Source organism: Odontesthes bonariensis, chromosome 19 (genome assembly GCF_027942865.1).
Source record: "Odontesthes bonariensis isolate fOdoBon6 chromosome 19, fOdoBon6.hap1, whole genome shotgun sequence".
Lineage (NCBI taxonomy): Eukaryota > Metazoa > Chordata > Actinopteri > Atheriniformes > Atherinopsidae > Odontesthes > Odontesthes bonariensis.
In genome coordinates this window covers 29,878,297-29,898,796 of record NC_134524.1, presented here as the reverse complement: position 1 = coordinate 29,898,796, position 20,500 = coordinate 29,878,297, and the positions used below count along the sequence as shown (strand labels likewise).

General features: G+C 41.5%; 1 protein-coding gene across 4 annotated transcripts in view; it reads right to left on the bottom strand.

Annotated features, from left to right (window-relative positions):
• Positions 1–20,500, bottom strand: part of pde5ab (phosphodiesterase 5A, cGMP-specific, b) — a 163,305-nt gene that overhangs the window by 107,809 nt on the left and 34,996 nt on the right. For all 4 annotated transcript variants that reach the window (XM_075451730.1, XM_075451733.1, XM_075451731.1 and 1 more), the window contains exons 5-7: positions 17,499–17,570; positions 16,581–16,670; positions 16,358–16,495 (exon numbers count right to left, since the gene is read on the bottom strand). In XM_075451730.1, the coding sequence (XP_075307845.1) occupies positions 16,358–16,495; positions 16,581–16,670; positions 17,499–17,570 (300 nt within the window). The remainder of the gene's footprint in view (positions 1–16,357; positions 16,496–16,580; positions 16,671–17,498; positions 17,571–20,500) is intronic.

Sequence of the window (20,500 nt, the reverse complement as noted above, 5' to 3'; positions counted from 1 at the left end):
CTTCTGCTTGCAGTAGGGTGATGGCAATTACTAATGTTGTACCAACCAACATGGCATGCAGCTGTAATTCGATTCTGCCTTTGGTTATGGAAAATAGGATCGTACCTATCACTCTAATTTCCAGGTGTTTTTGTGTACCTTTTATGAGTATGTGTGTTTCAAACTCAAGGCTTCCCTGTGGAGGACAAACCAAAACAAATGTTATTGCCCCCAGATGACTTAGTCAGTTCTGTCTGTGCCTGTGTATCACTAAAGTTAAGAACAAGGATTGACTGTACATACAGTTCTGTGCTGAAGTCTTGAATCACCTCTCATTTCTTTATATTTTTCTTCTAAGAAGCCAGCTTGTCTTGTAATCTTTCAAAATGGTCTTGATCAACAGTTATCCAGGCTGTCTGAAGGTCTTTTAGTTTTTCTCCTAACATTGGTTACTTTTTAACTCAATTTCCCTTTATTCTTGATACCTGACCATTTTCAAAGAAATGTTTTTGTTGGTTTAGTCACTTAACACTGAATTATGAATCACTCGAGCACAAAAAAGGCTCTTAACTCAAGGAACGCCACAGTTTTGTGTTTACATATAGCAGACAACTTAGCAAACAACCAATTTTAAATTGTGTCTTTAGGCAATTTGTTACAAGCAGTCTGTCACAAAGATACATCAATTGTTCCCATTTGCTTAGTTGCATCTATGAAAAATGCCAAATGTGGATGGCCTTAAGTATACTGGAGTACATCCCAGAGACATCTTGTTTGAGTAATTTATTTATTGTATTCAGATGTTGATGTTTATTTTCCGTTATGACCAGGACTTTTATTTTGAAGGGATGTCACCAGAACGGAAAAGGCAAAAAAAAAAAAAAAAAAAAGAAATAAGAAGAGTAAAAAAAAAAAAAACTAAAAAAACAATTTGTGGACTATCTGCCGTTCTCAGTGTGGGTTTTGGCATTTGTATATGTTCAGCACCTGGTTGACAGAGGCACAAGGTTTGTCTGTATTTAATTTAATCCAGTGTTTCGCTTTGTGTTTAATATTTTGCAGACTTTTTGCTGGGATTAAAAAATGAGCATAACGCACAAGTTAGCTAGCGCAAGGCTAAGTGTTAGCGCTTGTTGATTGAGCGATGGAGCATTTCTTTAGCTTGCTATGCAATTCTGATTTCGGATGTTAATTATTATGGTTAATGTTGTGTAATAGCATAGACTATAAAAGTCTAATAGCCGTGATTTGTTTAGTTCGGGCTATATGTGTGTCTGTTTTGTGTGATTTTATGTAAGCCGACAAATAATTATTCTGGTAAAGTCTTCAAACAGGATAAAAAAGGAGACATTCATGATTGGAACGGTTAATAATTATTTCAGTCATTCATTAAAAATTCATCATTTTTGTTTCATTAAACTATGGTTGAAATGGTTTAAAATTTATAATGCAAGAAATTTGTGAAAAAGTCATGTTTTTATGTTTCTTGTCCCTTGCAGCTTTTACGGTGGAAAAAATGTTAACGTATCAAAATAAAACCCATGTGATCCATCAGTATGAGTGTAAGACCATCATTTAACCGGGGGTGCTACACCAGGTTGTGACACCCACTCAGGAAATATCATCAGACAACACATCTCTAGATGACAGAGACATGGACCAGAACATGGACACTTCTAAGGACAGTGAAAAATAAGAACCTCGCCGCTCTGTTTGTCCAAAGAACCCCACAGAGAAGATACTAGCATTTCAGAGAGAGGAGGCTCACAAAAAGGAGGAAAGACTCATTCACTTCTATGAAATATGGAAGGTTCAAGCACGTAAGGCAAGAGAGCAGTTAAAGTTGGACGTTACTGAGAGCCAAATTGCAGCTATTATAGATATACTAGAAAATGAAAGAGACAATGTTACTACAGTCTATATGGAAATATGATATCTCCTACCTACATCCAAGGACACAAGACGTTGCATTGATGCCTGTAAGGCAGTGACCAAGGACATTAAGATTGCCGATGAGAGGTTAGCAGGTGCTAATGGAGATTTTGACAGTGAAGCAGCAAGACAATGGGCCTCATGCAACAACCGTTCGTACGCACAGATTTGTTCTTAAGTCATGCGTGTGAGTGATTTAAGAGAATTTGCGCATTCACCAATCTTTTCGTATTTTACGTTTTCTTTCAGGTATGAACAGAATTTACGAGTGATCCAGACCTGTCGTTGGAGTTTCGAAGAATAGGCCACTGTTATTCCAATCAAGTTTGCTTGATTAATGGATTGTATATTTAATTACTTTGAAGCAAACATATATAAATATATACATTGTAACCCATAATGATGCTGACATTATTCTGTTTGACATAAATTATGCACTAATTGAAGGTTAATTTGACTCTGTATATAACAAGATCAATGGGAAGCGTAACCAGCGGCTGATTTGCTACTTTTGGATGCCTTAGCGCATGTGTGCTCCGAGACCTTGTAGACAGACAAATGGCTGACATCGCGATTTAGATTGACAAGGACTGTGCTTCTGCAAATATGCAGCTTGCTAGAGCCAGAACTCCAGAGAGAAACATGCCGATCAAACCCAATTCCACCACACATCCAGGTCCTCACCACCCTTGGATTTTTGGCCACGGGAACCTTCCAGAGGGAGATTGGAGACAGATCAGGGGTGTCCCAGTCCTCTGAGTCGTGCGCTCCCCTTGGTCATCAAAACTCTCATCAGTTTAATCACCCATGGTACATCAAATTCCCATACACCGCTGTCCAACAAGTACAAATTAAGAGGGCCTTTCATGCCATGGCTGGACTGCGAAACATAAACGGAGCACGAGACTACACACATATACGTATCAAAGCACCCATGCCTTTGTGTCTCGATACAGCGGGGGGCAAACTGCTCTATAGCCCATAGAAGGCATGCCAGATTTGCATAATATTGCCATGAACTTTGCCATCAAAGTGCCATCATGATGAGACAACAACTGATTGCACAGCTTTAGTTGCAGTAATCGAGCGCCTGGCCATGGCGAGACGTTTTTTTTAAGCCATTTTCATATCAAACCATTTCTTTTCTATTTAGGTGACATTACGAACTACAGGTGACATGGAATTAACAGCACTCGTAATTGCTTCCCATTTCTTCGCTTTAGCAGGTCCCATAATTCCACTGCTGACATGCTAAAAATGACAGATTTTCCTTTTTGGATCTCTGAAAGCAGAACTTCAATCTCAGAGCTCCTAAAGTTGTTCTTTCTTATGTACAGCACTTTGTTTCAGCCACGCCTGTTTTTAAAGGGCTCTATAAATAAAGTTGAGTTGAGTTGAGTTTTTGCACCTTGATCCCATTCTCAACACTCAATACTTCCTGGTACAGGAGAGAGGAAGCACATCCTAATATGGTATAATTTTGGGCGTGGAGTGTGCAAATCTACTATCTCGTGCACGTGCACTTAAATACGCACGGGTGGCATTCATGATTTACGCAGGTCGTTTACACCAGTGTTTCCCAACCCTGGTCCTCAAGGCACACTGCCCTGCATGTTTTCCATGTTTCCCTGCTCCAGCACACCTGATTCAAATGAATGGGTCGTCCTCAGCCTTCTGGAGAGCTTTAAGACCCGACCCTGTCTGTGGTAGTAGCACGATGATGACGTCAGTAACACTCACTTTACGACAAAAATTCAAAATTACAGTAACCCGGATTTTTTTAGGTAAGCGACGCACCTCCACGTTATCAGTGCTAGTGTACAGTAATTAATAAATTATAAACAGCATAGTTTGTGCCTGTATAACGTTGCCCATAGGAAACCGTTTCATGGCCGAATATCTCAAGAGAGCAGCCAGACGCCTCTCGAATATCTTCGGAACAGCTCCAAATTACCAACAACAAGCAGGGGTGAGTAGAACATCATGTTATAATGTGAAATCAAGGGCCCAATGTCAAAAAAACGGTCTTGTCCTTTAAGAGCATTTGTTGAATCTGACATGGCGTGTTCATATGAGACCTTCGTACGGAAAAAGTAAGAGAAATTTAGAATAAAAATACGAAAATGTTCTGGCATGAGCCCCAATGTGGGAACTGCTTAACACAGACTATGCCCGCTCCATCTGCAGATCTACAGCCTCACCCTCAAGTGGACACTCCGTTTCCAGTCATCACTCCATGTGCTCCATAGTAGCAGCAAAAAGGGAGGACACTGCAGCAGAGTTAGCAGTGAAGGAAGCAGAGTATGAAGTACTCTTGGAGGAGGAAGAACAAAGGGAAAGGATACAACTGCTACAGGAACAACAAAGGAGAGAACTCGAAGCTCAAAAATGTGAGTTGGAAAGACTAAAGGCAGAGAAGGATGTATAAATTGCACAAGTCAGAATGGTCTTCAGCTCCTATCCAACCCACTGGCGCTGCAGCGACAACATCACCTCCCCAGACAGATGTTACTTACCTGGCTCAAACAGTCCAAGATACTATGACCCTGAACAGGCTCCCAATACCAGAGGCACCTGTATTCACCGGCGACCCGATTCAGTTCATTGAGTGGAAGGCCTCATTCACATAACTCATAGACAAAAGGAACATTTCTTCAGCTGACAAACTACATCATTTGAGAAGGTATGTAGGAGGTCCAGCTCGGAGAATACTTGATGGCATTTTCTATAGAAGTGATGAGGAAGCCTATAAAGATGCATGGAGTCGTCTCAATGAAAGGTACGGTCAGCCTTTTGTCATACAGAGAGCTTTTAGAGAGAAACTGACAAACTGGCCAAAAATACAAACAAAGGATTCTGAGGGATTAAGAACATTTGCTGATTTCCTCAACTCATGTCGAGAAGCCATGCCAATGTTAAAGGTCTGGACATTTTGAATGACTGAGAAAAATCAGAAACTGGTGAAAAAACTACCTGCCTGGACAGCATCACAGTGGAACAGAAAGGTCACTCAAAACATGAAAAGTGAACATGAGTTTCCTAACTTCCAGCAGTTTGTTCATTTCATGTTAACAGAAGCAGAGATTGCTTGTAATCCTATAACCTAATTCAATGCTCTCCAGTCATCTGAAAGAACAGAGAATAAAATTAGTGTTCTCAACACCCAGAGAGCTAAAGAGACTGAAACACGAGGGCAGACAAAAACAGGGTTTACGCCCCCTTGTATACTTTGTCAAGATAGTAATCACTGTCTTCACTTTTGTCCTGAGTTTAAAAGTAAAACTCTGTACGAGTTCGGGACCTTACAGTCACTGACCAAGTTCGTAACCTTGGAGTGTTGATAGACTCAGATCTGGCTTTCAGCAGCCACATCAAATCTGTCACCAAGGCAGCTTTGTACCATCTCAGAAACATCAACAGAATTAAAGGTTTCCTCTCCCAAAAAAGACCAGGAGAAACTCATCCATGCATTCATCTCCAATAGACTTGATTACTGTAATGCTGTGATATGTTCAGAAAATATAAACCTAGCAGAGCTCTTAGATCCAAGGACTCAGGTCAGCTGGCCCAGTCCATAGTCCAGACTAAACATGGAGAAGCAGCATTTAGCTGTTATGCTGCAAACAAGTGGAACAAACTGCCAGTGGAGATTAAACTTTCACCAAATGTAGACATTTTTAAATCCAGATTAAAAACATTTTTTTTCTCATGTGTCTATGCATGAAATCTGCACGATATCTTAATTTATCTGGACTGTTGCTTGTTTTTAAATTAATTTAAATTATTTTAAATGTTTCTCTTTATATTCTTTTATGTATTTTTAATCCTTCTTCCACTCCCCGCGGCAATGCTTTTATTTTATTTAAAGCACTTTGCATTGTTTTGCACATGAAATGTGCTATACAAATAAATTTGATTTGATTTGAATGGAGGCAGCCGAGATCCGAGTGTCTGAGCTGGAGGCCGAGGTTAGCGGTCGCTCGGACTCGTTTGCCACTATGGAAGCAGATGTTAGCCAGATAAAAAAAGAGCTGGTCACACAGAGACTGCTGCAAGGATTTGGAGGCGAGATCGAGGCATTGCAATATACACATAACGGGAGTGAAGGAAGGCCGTGAACATGGGAAACATCCGTCTCAGTTTGTAGCTAACCTGCTCAAAGAAGCTCTGAATCTCGAGAAGCCCTCAACCATAGACCGGGCACACCGCACCCTCCGTAGTAAGCAAGACAACCTCCCACCTCGGGCATTTGTGGTGAAGTGCCATTACTTCTCCGAAAAAGAGTCGCTTCTGAAGAAAGCCATGGAGAGGAAGGCAATTACTACCACAGATGGCGACCATATTCGAATCCTGACAGATTACACCCAGACCGTGAGTAAACAGTGGGCAGCCTTCACCGAGGTTAAAGGGCTGCTTCGGAGCTGTGAGGGAGTCCGATACGGCCTGAGATACCCCGTGATATTAAGAATAACCACAGCGGATGGTCAAGAGGCAAGTTTTCCAGGCTAAGGAGTTTGTTGTAAAGAGGGTGATGCATGAGGCTTCATAATGTGCATGCTTCGGTAAGTGGCCACTGACTGAAGTACCAGTCTAATTAAACTTTGACATGAAGACCAGACACATCAATGACAGTTTTCTTTCCCTTTGAAGAATTCTGGTGTTCTTTTTTCCCACCCGAAGTGTTCTTGGAGTCCCTGCTGTCAACAATTGAATATGTTACTAGTGGAAGAGAGTGAAGGCTTCTATTTTGTTATGCCGTTTCACGTTCAGGACTGCTTAATTCCACTACTTGTAAGACTCTGATTTCCTTGCTGTTTACATACGCTCAAAAAGGAGTGAAACTGTGGAGGCAAGTTTGAGTCTCTTCTTATGGGGATCCAATTATGAGGGACTTTTTTAAATTTTCTTTCATGGTACCTATGCTTAGGACTGTTTAACCTCCTATTTGGAATATTTTGACATTCTTGTATATGAGTGGAAAAAGAACCAATTTGTGCTACATCAAGTACAATACGTGTTGAATGATTGCGTTGACTTTTGTTGAGGTCTGTTAACATACTATACTATCAGCTTATTCAGCTCTAATAGATACACTGTAAGAATTAAGTTCTACATTTGCTCCTGTGGGGAGCTCACATGGTAAGCAGTCTAGGAGAAGAGGGTGACTGGAAGAGCAGGCAGTCTCCTTGCAAGAGAATGTGTGTTTTTTGAACATATGTGCAGATACCCTCCCCCCTATTTTTTCCTTCTCCTTTTTTCTTTCTATTTTTCCTTTGGCTATGACTTTATCTCAAGCTCAGGAAACCCCCATTGCAGTTTTTTCAGAAGCACCAACAACCAGTCACAGAAATGAGTCAGTGGCACTATGTGAAAGGTCAACTTGATGGCGTGGGATAAAGATACAGGCAGGGCCTGTATGTAGGGCCTCCATGCTGGTGAGTTAGAATGTAAGGGGATTGAATCAACCGGTTAAGTGAAGTAGGGCATTTTCTAAATTAAACAAATTAAAATCTGAAGTAGTGTATTTGCAGGAAACTAACCTGTTTAAGTAAGTACCAATCAAAACTCCACAGAGGAGGATTCACACAAGTTTTCCACTCTGATTTCAGTCACAAAAGTAGGGGGGTGGCTATTCTCCTGCATCAAAATGTACTGTTTGAAGAGTCTAACATCATAAAAGAAAAAAATGGTTGCTATGTTATCATTCAAGGGAAACTGTTCAATAGGCCGGTGGTGCTGGCAAATATGTATGCCCCCAATTGGGATAATCTCGACTTCTTTAGAAATCTCTTTTCACTTTTACCAGGTCTGGATTCATATGATTTAATATTGGGGGGAGATTTCAACTGTGTTTTGGATCCGAAGCAGGACCGCTCCAGTACAAAGGTCCCTTCACTTAACAAATCGACAAGATGTATTAATACTTTTCTTCAAGCCTATGGCCATCGACCCATGGAGATTCAAGTACCCAACATCCAAACAGTGCTCTTTCTTCTCCCTAGTACATCAAACATACTCCAGAATTGATTATTTTTTAATTGACCAAAAATTACGACCCATGATTACTCAAGTAGAATACGATAGTATAGTCATTTCGGACCATTGCCCAGTACTTTTGAAGCTTCGGTTTCCAGAAAACATACTTCCAAAATGTACATGGCGCCTAAACTCAAGATTGCTTGCTGCGAAAAAATTTGTCAATTTCATAAATACACAAATAGACTTATTCCTAGAAACTAATGAGCCTCCTGAGATAAGCTATTGCACACTGTGGGAAACCATGAAAGCATATGTAAGGGGACAAGTGATATCCTACACTGCTGGTGAAAATAAAAAGAAATCCAAAAGAGTTACAGAGTTGATCAACAGGATTAAAGTGGTGGATCAACTACACTCAACATCACCCTCTGAGAACCTCTACAGAGAGAGAATTTAGCTTCAAACGGAATTTGATACTCCCACAAATGACAATGCTATAGATCTTTATTTGAAAGCTCGTCATAATCTCTATGAATACAGGGAACGCGCCAGTAAACTCTTGAGCCATCAACTTAAACAGTCGGCAACGACTGGTTTCATATCTGCAATAAAGGATGGGGAAGATAACATAAGCCCCGTTTCCACTATGCAGTCCGGTACGGGTCGGTTCAGAACGGTTCGCTTATTTCAGTGTTTCCACTACCACGAAAGCTTACCGGTCCCATGGTACTCGTTACCATTTTTGTAACCCTTCTGCTTGGGGTACCTAGCACACAGGACCGGTTCCCTTGGGGAGGAGCCTGGAGTGCTGAGGAGGTGCAGGCTCTGCTCTCTAATGTTGGTGAGGAGGCTGTGCAGCGGGAGCTCGATGGCGCTGTGTGAAACAAAAAAGCTGATTGCCGCGAAAATGGCAGAGAGTGGTTTCAACCGGACCGCGAGTCAGTGTCGCATTAGGCTGAAGAAGCTTCGGAGCGATCAATGTTGTGACGCTTCGGCACGCACTCCGCCCACCCCTGAGGGTCCCCTTTGTACAGTGGGAACATAAAGCTGAACCCAAAACGAACCGTGCCGATACGAAGTGACCCAAACCGTACTGACAGTGGAAACGAAGCTATATTTACAGATCAAAGGGACATTAATGCTCAATTTAAGTCTTTTTACGAAAATTTGTATACCTGAGAAGCAGGTAAATAATTTATTCAGTGAACTGGAAATGCCCTCCTTAGACGAATCAGATAAATCAGAATTGGAAAGGTGTATGTAACCCCTTCTTACGAGTGGCCTAGCTTAATAAGACGCCTATGGCTATCACTAAGTAAAGGTTTACACTTAAACACGGTTTTGGCGCAACAAACAGATCCTGAGTCCTCAGCAGTGGATGGTGAGCTGGTCGACCCTCCGGTGCAAACAAGTAGGTGGCGCCTTTAATGCTGAGAGTCCTGACATAATGCACCCAATTAACCAGTCTACTCCACAACAAACGATGCAGTGCCTCCACTGGGGACATACTACACTTCCCTAGAGCTAGTGCATGCGTACGCCTCAGATCCCAAAATATATTATCCAATGAGGTTGGAGGTGCATGCAGGGCTAACCTACATGTGTGTGTGTGTGAGTGTCCCAGCCAGCCTTTCTCAACCATGCCTACCTAGGCCATAGAATGAGCAACCCAGCAATGTATACGTTTAACGTATTTATTTTTCTGTGGTGCAACAAAGGTAGAAAAGGAAAAGAAAAACAAGAAAGAGAGGAAACAACAGAGAGTATTTACAACAGTTACAGTATACCCATGAAAGGACAACTGGTCCCCAATAGCAAACAAACAAAACAAAACAATCTCTAATCAGAGAGTCTGTGGTAGCCCTGGTACCAAAAAGGAGAAAAAGAGTTCTGGGCCAGTCAGTGACCCACTGCTAGCCGGAGGAGGAGATAACCTTTAAAACATACCCTGAGGTCCCCGGGGAGGAGCAGTTGGGGGGTAGCGAGTCGACTTGTCGCTCTGGAGGGGATCCCCAGCAGTGACGTCAGCCACCCGCCAATACGAGCGCTTGGAGGGAGGGATGGCACCAGAGTATTCCCCTGCAACAGCTGAGATGCAGGCTGGATGCACCGGTTCCCCGTCCGCTGCAGACACGAGCCTGGCCCCCGCTCTGGAGAGGAGGAAATGCCTTCTGCCGAAGAGGAGACGCCGTCCTTAGAGCCCAACACCGGCGCGATAGCGTCCTGAACCTCCCGGAAACAGCTGAGATGCGTCGGCTGATGCTGGATGAAGCCACGAGCTAATCGCCTAGCTCTGGTGAAGAAGAAGCTCCCTTGGGGCCCCGCACCGGAGACACCACGACCAGAGTTCTCCGTAGAACCAGCAGAGATGAGTAAAACAACTCCCCAAACGCTCAAACGTCTCAGGCAACCAGCACAATCGGTACCAGCAGCAGAACAAACATTTCTCGGTCTCTGTCTCTCGGCGTGCTTGGCTGCAGCATCAACAAACATTTCTTCTCAGCAGAAGGGCCCGCCCCCTAATATAAGCTGTCACTCACTCATTGCCGGGCTGTGAATGGCCAGCCGGGCTGCAAAGCATTCTGGGAATTGTAGTTCCGGGGCTCCATAGGGTCTCTGACACAGTATCTCCACCCGGTACACAGGGTACCACACACATATTTTACAGGGTATTACATGTATAACCCAAATTGAGATCATTAGCGCAATTAAAACAATTAAACCCGATCAGGGCACCGGTCCTGACGGGTTTCCAATAGAATTCTTTAAAACATTTGGTCCTCATTCAAAATTCAAATTCAAATTCTGAAGAACTCTAAAGTCAACTACCACAGCTATGCAGATGACACACATATCTCGCACTGTCTCCAGATGACTGCAGTCCTATAGAGTCAGTGTGCAACTGCTTAGAGCAGTGTTTCTCAATCCTGGTCCTCAAATACCACTGACCTGCATGTTTTCGATGTTTCCCTCCTCCAGCACACCTGATTCAAATGATCAACTCAGTGCAGTGGCCTGATCAGGAGCCATTCATTTAAATCAGGTGTGCTGGAGGAGGGAAACATCGAAAACATGCAGGGCAGTGGTACTTGAGGACCAGGATTGAGAAACACTGGCTTAGAGCAAGTCAAAAAGTGGATTAACCAAAATTTCCATCCATTATCTTCCGCTGGTCCGGGGATCGGGTCGCGGGGGCAGCAGCTTGAGCAAAGAGACCCAGACGTCCCTGTCTAACCAAAATTTCCTTCAGTTAAATCAAGAAAAAACTGAGGTCATTGTGTTTGGCAACAAAGAGAAGAGGTTTGCTGTCAGTAAACACCTTGAGTCACTGTCCCTAGAAACTAAAGACCAAGTCCGGAACCTCGGCGTGCTGATAGACTCAGACCTGACCTTCAACAATCATTTCAAATCAGTCACCAAATCAGCCTTTTATCAACTTAAGAACATATCCAGAATGAAGGGTTTCATGTCCCAAACAGATCAGGAAAAGCTGATTCATGCTTTCATCTCCAGCAGACTTGACTACTGTAACGGTCTTCTGACTGGACTCCCCCAAAAGAGTCTCAAACAGCCTGCAGCTCATTCAGAACGCTGCAGCCCGAGTTTTAACCAGAACAAAGAGATCAGATCCCATCACCCCAGTTCTCAAGTCTTTACATTGGCTCCCGGTCAGATACAGAATAGATTTTAAAGTTCTGCTACTAGTCTACAAATCACGGAATGGTTTAGGTCCAGAATACATGAATGACATGCTAGTAGAGTATAAACCCAGTAAAGCTCTGAGATCTGCTGACTCAGGTCAGATAGTGGAGCCCAGAGATCAAACTAGACACGGTGAAGCAGCTTTTAGCTGTTATGCTGCACACAACTGGAACAAACTACCAGCAGAACTGAAATCAGCCCCAACTGTAAGCACTTTTAAATCTCGGTGTGCTTATGGTTGAGTTTATATTTTTCTTTTTCGCCTCCTCTTTGATTGCTTTTAACTGTGTTTTATTTTTTTATTCTATTTTTTTTCTCTTTAAATTGCTTGTTTTTCTTTTAAATGCCTTGTCTTTATGTAAAGCACATTGAGTTGCCTGTGGTATGAAATGCGCTATATAAATAAAGATGCCTTGCCTAAATTAATACCATTACTATCGAAGGTATTTAAAGAGGTCCTGGTTAAAAAAAGTCTTCCCCCAACTATGACACAGGCTTCTATCTCTTTATTATTAAAGAAGAATAAAGATCCGCTAATTTGTGAGTCCTACCGCCCGGTCAGCCTATTATGTTGCAACTATAAAATTCTAACCAAGGTACTGGCTGGTAGGCTTGAGAAAATTATGCCTAAATTGATTCAGCCCCCAGATATTTGATATTGCCGTCGAGCCCTTGGAGATAATGTTAAGAAAGACCACTAATCAAGTTTGAGTGTGAAAGGCACGACATTTGCATAAAGTATCACTTTATGCAGACCATCTCATTCTCTTTCTCTCAGACCCATGTTCTACTATACCAATTGCTTTTGTGCTCATCACTAAGTTCGGGCAAATTTCAAGATATGTTAAATTTAACTAAAAGTGTTTTATTCCGCATAAACGACAAAGCACACCAGATGTCACTCCAGGACTTTCCCTGTCAGTAAGGATAGTTTTACCTACCTGGGTGTTTGTGTCACTTACAAGTATAAGGATCTGTTTGACAGCAATTTCAAAACGGTGTTTAACAAGGCCAAACAGGATATGGAGCGTTGGTCAACCCTCCCACTGTCTCTTGCCGGAAGGATCAACTCAGTAAAAATGACTATCATGCCCAGATTTTTATTTATGTTCCAAGCAATACCAATCTTTATCCCTAAATCCTTTTTCAAAGACTTAAATAAGCTCATATCTACTTTTATTTGGAAGGAATATTTGGAAAGACAAAAAGGAGACGGTGGGCTGTCTCTACCCAATTTTCTATATTATTACTGGGCGGCCAATATCCACAAACTGATGTTCTGGGTCTCTAATGGCGTGTTTCCACTATGCAGTCCGGTACGGGTTGGGTCGGAACGGTTCGCTTATTTCAGTGTTTCCATTACCACGAAAGCGCACCGTACCATACCGTTACCATTTTCGTAACCCTTCTGCTTGGGGTACCTAGCACACAGGACCGGTTCCAGGCTCTGCTCTCCGTTGTTGGTGAGGAGGCTGTGCAGCGGGAACTCGATGGCGCTGTGTGAAACGAAAATTTTTTCCAGCTGATTGCCGCAAAAATGGCAGAGAGTGGTTTCAACCGGACCGCGAGCCAGTGTCGCAAAAGCTGAAGAAGCTTGGAGGTGGTTCGAATTTATGGATGTTATTTGTTATTTGCTGTTATTTGCCATTTACGCTTCGGCACGCACTCCGCCCACCCCTGAGGGTCCCCTTTGTACAGTGGGAACGCAAGCTGACCCCAAAGCGACCGGACCTGTACCGTACCGTTCCGCTCTTTAATTTGCTCTCCACTACCCCTAAATAAATGGTGTTGGACGAACAACCCAATAATTTCTGGCTGCCTGAAGATATGGCCGCAATTTAGGATTCACTTTAAGAATAAACTGTTACGGTGAGTGGGTTGCGAGGCGTAAGGACACGGATGCGGACTTAAAAAACAAGACTTGATTTATTTTCAAACAGAGAACAAGGTTAACATAAAACGCGGCTGAGCTGGATGACAAGAACTGTGCAAACAAAACATGATCATGACTTGGACAAAAACAAAAAAAAAACTTAGCTTGACTTGACTTGGCATGAAAGGTAAATGGTGAAGGTGCAAGGCGCAAGGATCTCACCCTGACTGAGAAAACAAGGAGCCTAAAAACTGTGGGGACTGATGAGTGAATGAGTGTAGCTGATGAGAACGAATGCAGGTGACGTGAGTGAAACTAATGAACTGAACATGGGAAGTGAGGGAAAAACAGTTGCAAAACTAAAACTAAACATGAGCTAGAAAACTAAAGACTAAACACCAAGGCATGATAAACTAAAACATGATAAAACACAAAACTACGAACTAAAAACATGGCGCAAAACCCCATGTTCATGACATAAACAAGCTCTTGTCACTTCCCCTATTCTTGCGAACATCAATTTTGCCCCATCTCTCACAGACCCATCTTTTCAACTGTGGCATAGGAGAGGGATTAAATGTGTAATGGACCTTTTTAAGGAAGGGCACTTAATTTCTCTTGAACGGTTAAAGAAAGACTTCAGCATCCCTCAGTCACATTTCTTTAGATACCTACAGGTGCGGAGCTATGTTAAAACACACTTCTCTTTGACAACCCCTCAGAGTAAATGGATTGATAAATGTTTGAACATGGACCCAGTTGACAGAGGTCTGGTGTCAGTGTTGTATGATAACATCCAAATGGTTGCCGTCATATCATTAACCGTTTAGCAAGGCTGTGGGAGGAAGAATTAAGAACCATCTCAGATGTAAATTGGCAGGCAGCAATTACGTTGGTACACTCTTCCTCAAAATGTATCCGACATGGGTTGCTACAATTTAAGGTTCTACACAGGTTACATTTATCTGCAAATAAACTAGACAAACTCTACCCTGGTTTAGACCCAACTTGCATCAGATGCAGGCAGGACCCAGCTAGCCTCAGTCACATGTTTTGGCTTTGCCCGAAACCGTCTCTGTTATGGACATGTATATTTGATACATTTTCATGTATGTGTAATAAAGCCATCAGTCCCAACCCATTGACTGCATTGTTTGGGGTTGTCCCTCAGGAAACGCCAATATCTAGGCACCAGGCTGAGGCTATACCATTCTCTAATCTTTTGGCTCGATGTCTAATACTCCTTAGTTGGAAGGAGGTTACGCGCCCCTCTCACAGGCGTTGGGTGGAGGAGGTGATGTCCCATCTCAAACTTGAACAACTTAAATATACTGCCAGGGGCACTACCCATAGATATTATAAAGTCTGGCAACCATTCCTATCATATTTTGAGGATGAACTCCCTTCCCTTAATATAGTGTAGCCTAAGTCTTTTTTGCTGTTGCTTTCTTATTTTCCTATTAACAGCAAATATGCAGTTATATAGTTCACTGAAGAAGGAAATGTCTGCCTTTACTTTGGAGACATCTGAGAACAGCAGGATTAATGTGCTGAGAAGTCTGTAGCTTCTGATTTGGGACGGGTTCTTAGGAGCACTGAGCTATTATGCACATAGCCACTCTGTTTACTGTGATTAAATCACCAGCAATAGCAGCAGGCAGCTACAAAGTAACCCACTCAATGCTACATACAATATATTCAACTGCATGAGGTCCATTATAATTTACTATTCTCTCTTTTATCATGTGGGATTCCTGAAGCTAATCAATCAGTCCTGAGTTTTATAGCTTCTATCTTCTTTTTTTTCAGCAAAAGTAGCATTTCCTGCTTTACTTTGGAAATGTGCAATACATTTGACTACAATGACTAAAGATGTGACATACGGTGGATATGGAAGTGGATATGGAACTGATGCTGTCATGAACAGCACTATGAATATTTAGTTTTTATTTCTTTCATTGGGCGCTCACCATGGAACCCTCACCATGTGCCACTGGCCACTCTGCACCATTAAGAAAATAATAGAAATGTCACTAATGGCTAGGGAAATTTTGACTCGGTTGTTTTGCAGCAATCATTGAGAGAAAATTCAAAGCCTCAGGAAAGGACAGACAGGAGTTCAATCTGGACAGCAAGACATTTGTAGGATAAACCCTATATCTGAGAGCAGAAACAGTTTTAACGTGGACCAAGTCATAACTGAGCTGAACTGAACTGAACTTTTTAAGTGCGATTGCCATGAAATATCTGAGCATGAAAACAAAGAAAGCTGTTCTAAATTAGAAAAAGTATGTGTTTAAAGATAGTAATATAATCCCATCTTGACCCCACTGCTTCAGAACAATGACACAAGAAATATGACTGGCAAAGTGTTGAATTTATTGACCCGCACTCCTTTCAAGATGTAAAAAAAAAAAAAAAAAAGGAAAAATCTAGGTAAAAAAGGACAAGGAAAATGTGTTTAAAGGACTTAGCTGATATTTCCCCCCATTTGTTAAACATTTGAAATTCATAATGTCCAGTTTCTGGAAGATTCAATCATTTTAAACTGCAGGATGTCAGTTCATTGATTTCTAGCAAATACTTTATAAAAACTGCACAAAAGAGAGAGCCACTGTAGCACGTTGCCAATGATAAATGTCACTGTTTGCTCTTGTGATAATCATTTACTCAATATTATGACGCAGAAGTGGATGTTATAGGTTTATTTTTAGCATTGACCTGAGCTCTGTTTGCCAGCTATCCATCATGTTGTATAATGAAACTCATCATGCAAGGGCTTTGTTGTAAATCTGAGGGCACTCAGATTCACGAATCCTGCACAATCTATCATAAAAGCACAGCTTGTATTCTTTGTAGATTGGTTTAGTGTGTGTCTGTATATGTGCTGACCATTGAGTCCTCATCAGCGATAAAGACAGTGCAAGCCTGGGCCTGCATGAAGGACAGGATGGTTCCTGCAATCTTCCGCAGTAAAACTTCCAGACACTGCTGCTCCTCAAAGATCAGACTGGCCAGGTCCAACAATACCTGCACACACATATGTGCAAACTCATCACACACACATTTGCACCTGTGTGTGCATAAACCTCCAGAAGGACACAGTCACACTCACCTGATTGCGTCTGTTTTCTAGCTGTGACGTCTCATACAGCTGTGCGTTGTGTAGAACGATGCCAGAAAAGGCCAAATAAGCTGAGAAATCCTGTTGGAGAGGAAGACAACAATATCTGAGCACTACGCTGGGCGAATAAAGGAAGGAAAAACATGGACTGATGCATGAAAAAAAAAGTTATATTGTGACATTAAGGAAATACAGTAATAAAAATGATCTGTTCTCTGCTACTTCTTAAAATGAGGTAAATACAACCCCTGATGGACAAAAATACATGACATATTGACATGGCACTAGTTCTTTACTGAACACCCCAAGTCCACCCCAAGATTCAACATCTTAAAATACTTTAATCATTGTTATTTAATACTTGAATTTAATTAATCGTTATTATAAATTCAAAATGAGTCAATTTAGCAGTAATAACTTTATATAATTGTTTTTTGTATGACGTAATCAGTCTCTCCCATTATTGTAGAGGAATTTTGGTTCACTCTTTTATACAATGTTGCATCAGTTCATTGTCGGCATTCGTTTATGCACAGCTCTCTTAAGGTCCGACCACAGCATTTCAATGAGGTTGATGTCTGAACTCTGACTGGACGGTTGCAACGCCTTGATTATTATTCTTTTTCAGACCCTGCTTTTGAGATAGTAGACCTAATTTTAAGACCTGGTATGGACCAGTTATATTTTTTTGTTCTGATATGTAAAACCTTTCAATTAGAAGTATAGTGTAAATATCTTTCTCACGTGACTGTATCTGACAGGTTTAAAGACATGCTCAGATCAGTTCGGAGTATCCTTCTGCTCACAGATGTCACGTTCACTTTGAAACTCTCAACAAAGTATCATGGAGTCTTGGCCAAGACTGGCAGACAGTTTCTACAGTAAAATTAAACAGTTAAAATTACTAACCTTTTCATCTTGCTCAGTGAAAGCACCATCCTCCCCACATTTTTTGTTAATAGCCTGAACCACGCCAACGACCTGAAATAAGTTTGATAACAAAGCAAAGGCAGTCAAACCAGTAGTTCTTGGTAGTGCCTGATGAACGGGGCTGTTGGGACAGCCTTGCTCCCAGCCCTGCATGGTAGCCTGCCCCGGCTTTGACTGCATAAAATTAGAACGAGGCCTGTGGGGGGCACTGTCTACAAGCAGTGGCAATGGCTCCTCTGTGTTTGCCCCACCCCTGTTTTAAATGTACTTTTTTGGCATACAGTTATGGTCCACTACACTCTACACACTCATCAAGTGTGTCTGGGATGGCCCGGTCCTCTCGGTCAGGCAGGCCCTCTGCCGGGTGGAGGTGTGGTCCTCGAGAACAATTCAATTGAGTTCAATTCAGTTTTATTTATATAGCGCCAAATTACAACAAATGTCATCTCAAGGCATTTAAATAATACAGTCCAATTCAAGCCAATTGGAGTTCAATTCATTGTAATCATAATCCAATCAAATCCAATTAATTAATTTAAAAATGAATCCAATTCATTCATAGAGAGCCAATAAAGGAAACCAACAGATTGCACCGAAACTTCTCTTCGGTCCAATCTCCTGTCCTGAGCATGCCTGAGGCGACTGCGGAAAGGAACGACTCCCTTTTAACAGGAAGAAACCTCTGGCAGAACCAGACTCTGGAAGGGTGGCCATCTGCCTCGACCAGCTGGGGTTTGAGAAGACAGAAAAGAGGGGACAACAAACACCGTAACACCATTCAAAGGATACCTGTTGGAACAGGGTAAAATAAGTTGATGATCACAATGCCAAATGTACGTAATATCATATGAGAAATTATAAATATAATTTAATATTTAATTATAATGGGGCTGCAAACTATGATGAGAACACTGACTCTGTGGGCTTCAGGGTTTGCTAAAAGCCTGTGCCTCTGAGTGCAGCAATGAAAACAAATAAAACAATAACAGGCAGAAGATGGCAGATTTAATGTCCATTTTGATAAACCACTATCAGGGAAATGTTATGAATTGGGTCGTTGACATAAATCTGGCATGTCTGCTTTAGCATGACCACTTGCTTTTCTTTTTCCTCTTCAATCTCTGACTGAAAAAAAAAAAAAAGACTGGCTCTAGCTTAGTGCCACAGACCTACAACCTGTATAATTGAAAGTGTTACGCAGTGAGCTAAATAATGGTTATTTCAGCTGCTGTAATGTTATCTGTAATGTTATCTGTCTGGAAATTTTCTTTGGATTTCAGCAGAACTGCATCCTTGGATCAGTAAGGCTCACAATGTGCCTACTTCACGCCATATTCTCCCTGTGTGAACATGAATAATTATTCTGACAAAAAAGGCAAAAAAAGGGTATATGGTTAGTGGTTTTGTGATGGTAGAAAGAGCTTCGAAAATACCATCAGATAAGAGATCTGCTTTTCTACCTTAAAAGTCTAGATAGATAGATTGATAGATTACTTTATTTATTAATCCCTTTGGGAGGTTCCCTCAGGGAAATTGAAATCTCCATCTCACTCGCACTCAGCACTGTTATATACAGAAATGTACAAAAGGACACAACAGTGGAAAACACCAAACACCAGCACCCGTATAAAGATAATAATAATAATAATGTTATAATATGAGTATACTAGTAATAGTAATGAAAATAGTAATAATAGTAATGATGATGATAATAATAAATAATAATTTGTATATAAGTTTAAAATTAAAGTAAGATTAAAATTATTATCTATATGTTTATATGAGATTTGGACAAATTCAATAAAGTTATTTTGTTAGATTGTCTAAAATTGGACTTTAAAATGCATGTTAATGTGTTTTAAAGGCCTACAGAAAGTGTCACACCGTGGTGAGGTTAAGTTGGGTTTTTGTCTCGTTTCATGTATTGTTTCGTCATTTCCTGTTTTATTTTGAAAGACTAACTTCCCTCTCGTTCCAGGTCACTTGCCCTTCCTCTCGTGTTCCAGTCTGATTGTGGTATGAATGATTCCACCTGTTTCCCATTACCCCTGTGTGCTTAAGAGTCTGCGTCTCCCCCTGTCTTGTGCCAGTGTGTTGTATCTGTCTCTGTATAGTGCATCATCCTAGCGTTTTGCCAAGCCCGTTTCCGAGTTCCCGTGTTTCCTAGTTCCCAGTGGTATTTATCCTCGTGAGAGTGATTTTGTTTTTCCCAGAGTAAGTTTGATAATATAGATCCTGTAAGAAGTACAGAGTTAATTTTGCTTATAGTCTTTTTGTTTTCCCTCCTGGGTGGAGTGGCCTTTTTGTTTGTTAAACTTTTACAGCATATTTCCTCCGATTTTTAGGAGAGGCTCTTTTTGTTTTGCTCCTCAGTAGGAGTGACATTTAGTTTAATAGTAAAGTTTCATGGTCTTTTGTTTTCTCCTCCGCTAGTGGAGTGATTTTGAGTTTGGATAACTTTTATATAGATATACTTCTCCACTTTTGGAAAGTATATTCCTAGATTAATATTTCATAGCCAATTTAGCTTCTCTCACGAGGAACTGGTTGATCTGCTGTCCTCCAATAAAAGTCTTGGAATTAAACCTCCTGCATCTGCGTCCTCCATTCTCTGGGTGTGACAGAAAGGTGATTTTTTTGCACAAAACTGAAATAGCAGATCGATTCCTTATATACCATGGAATTTTTTTATGATTTTAAAATAATTTTAGGCCCCTGGATAGTCCTGATTAGGCCCAATAAACTATCACCACATTTGACTCGAATAGCCCGACATTTGGCAAACCGAAAGTAGCAGACGACAGGTGCGTGACGTCACGAGTGCCAGCTGCTGGAACAACCCCCAGTAGTTCTAGTAGCGAAGCCAGCAGTTTGCCAGACTTGGACAGCTTCTTCACGGCAAATTTCGATCCGAATATTGTTGATGACAATGAAGAAGACAATGAAGAGCCTGAAGAAGAAACCGAGGAGGGATTGGGGCT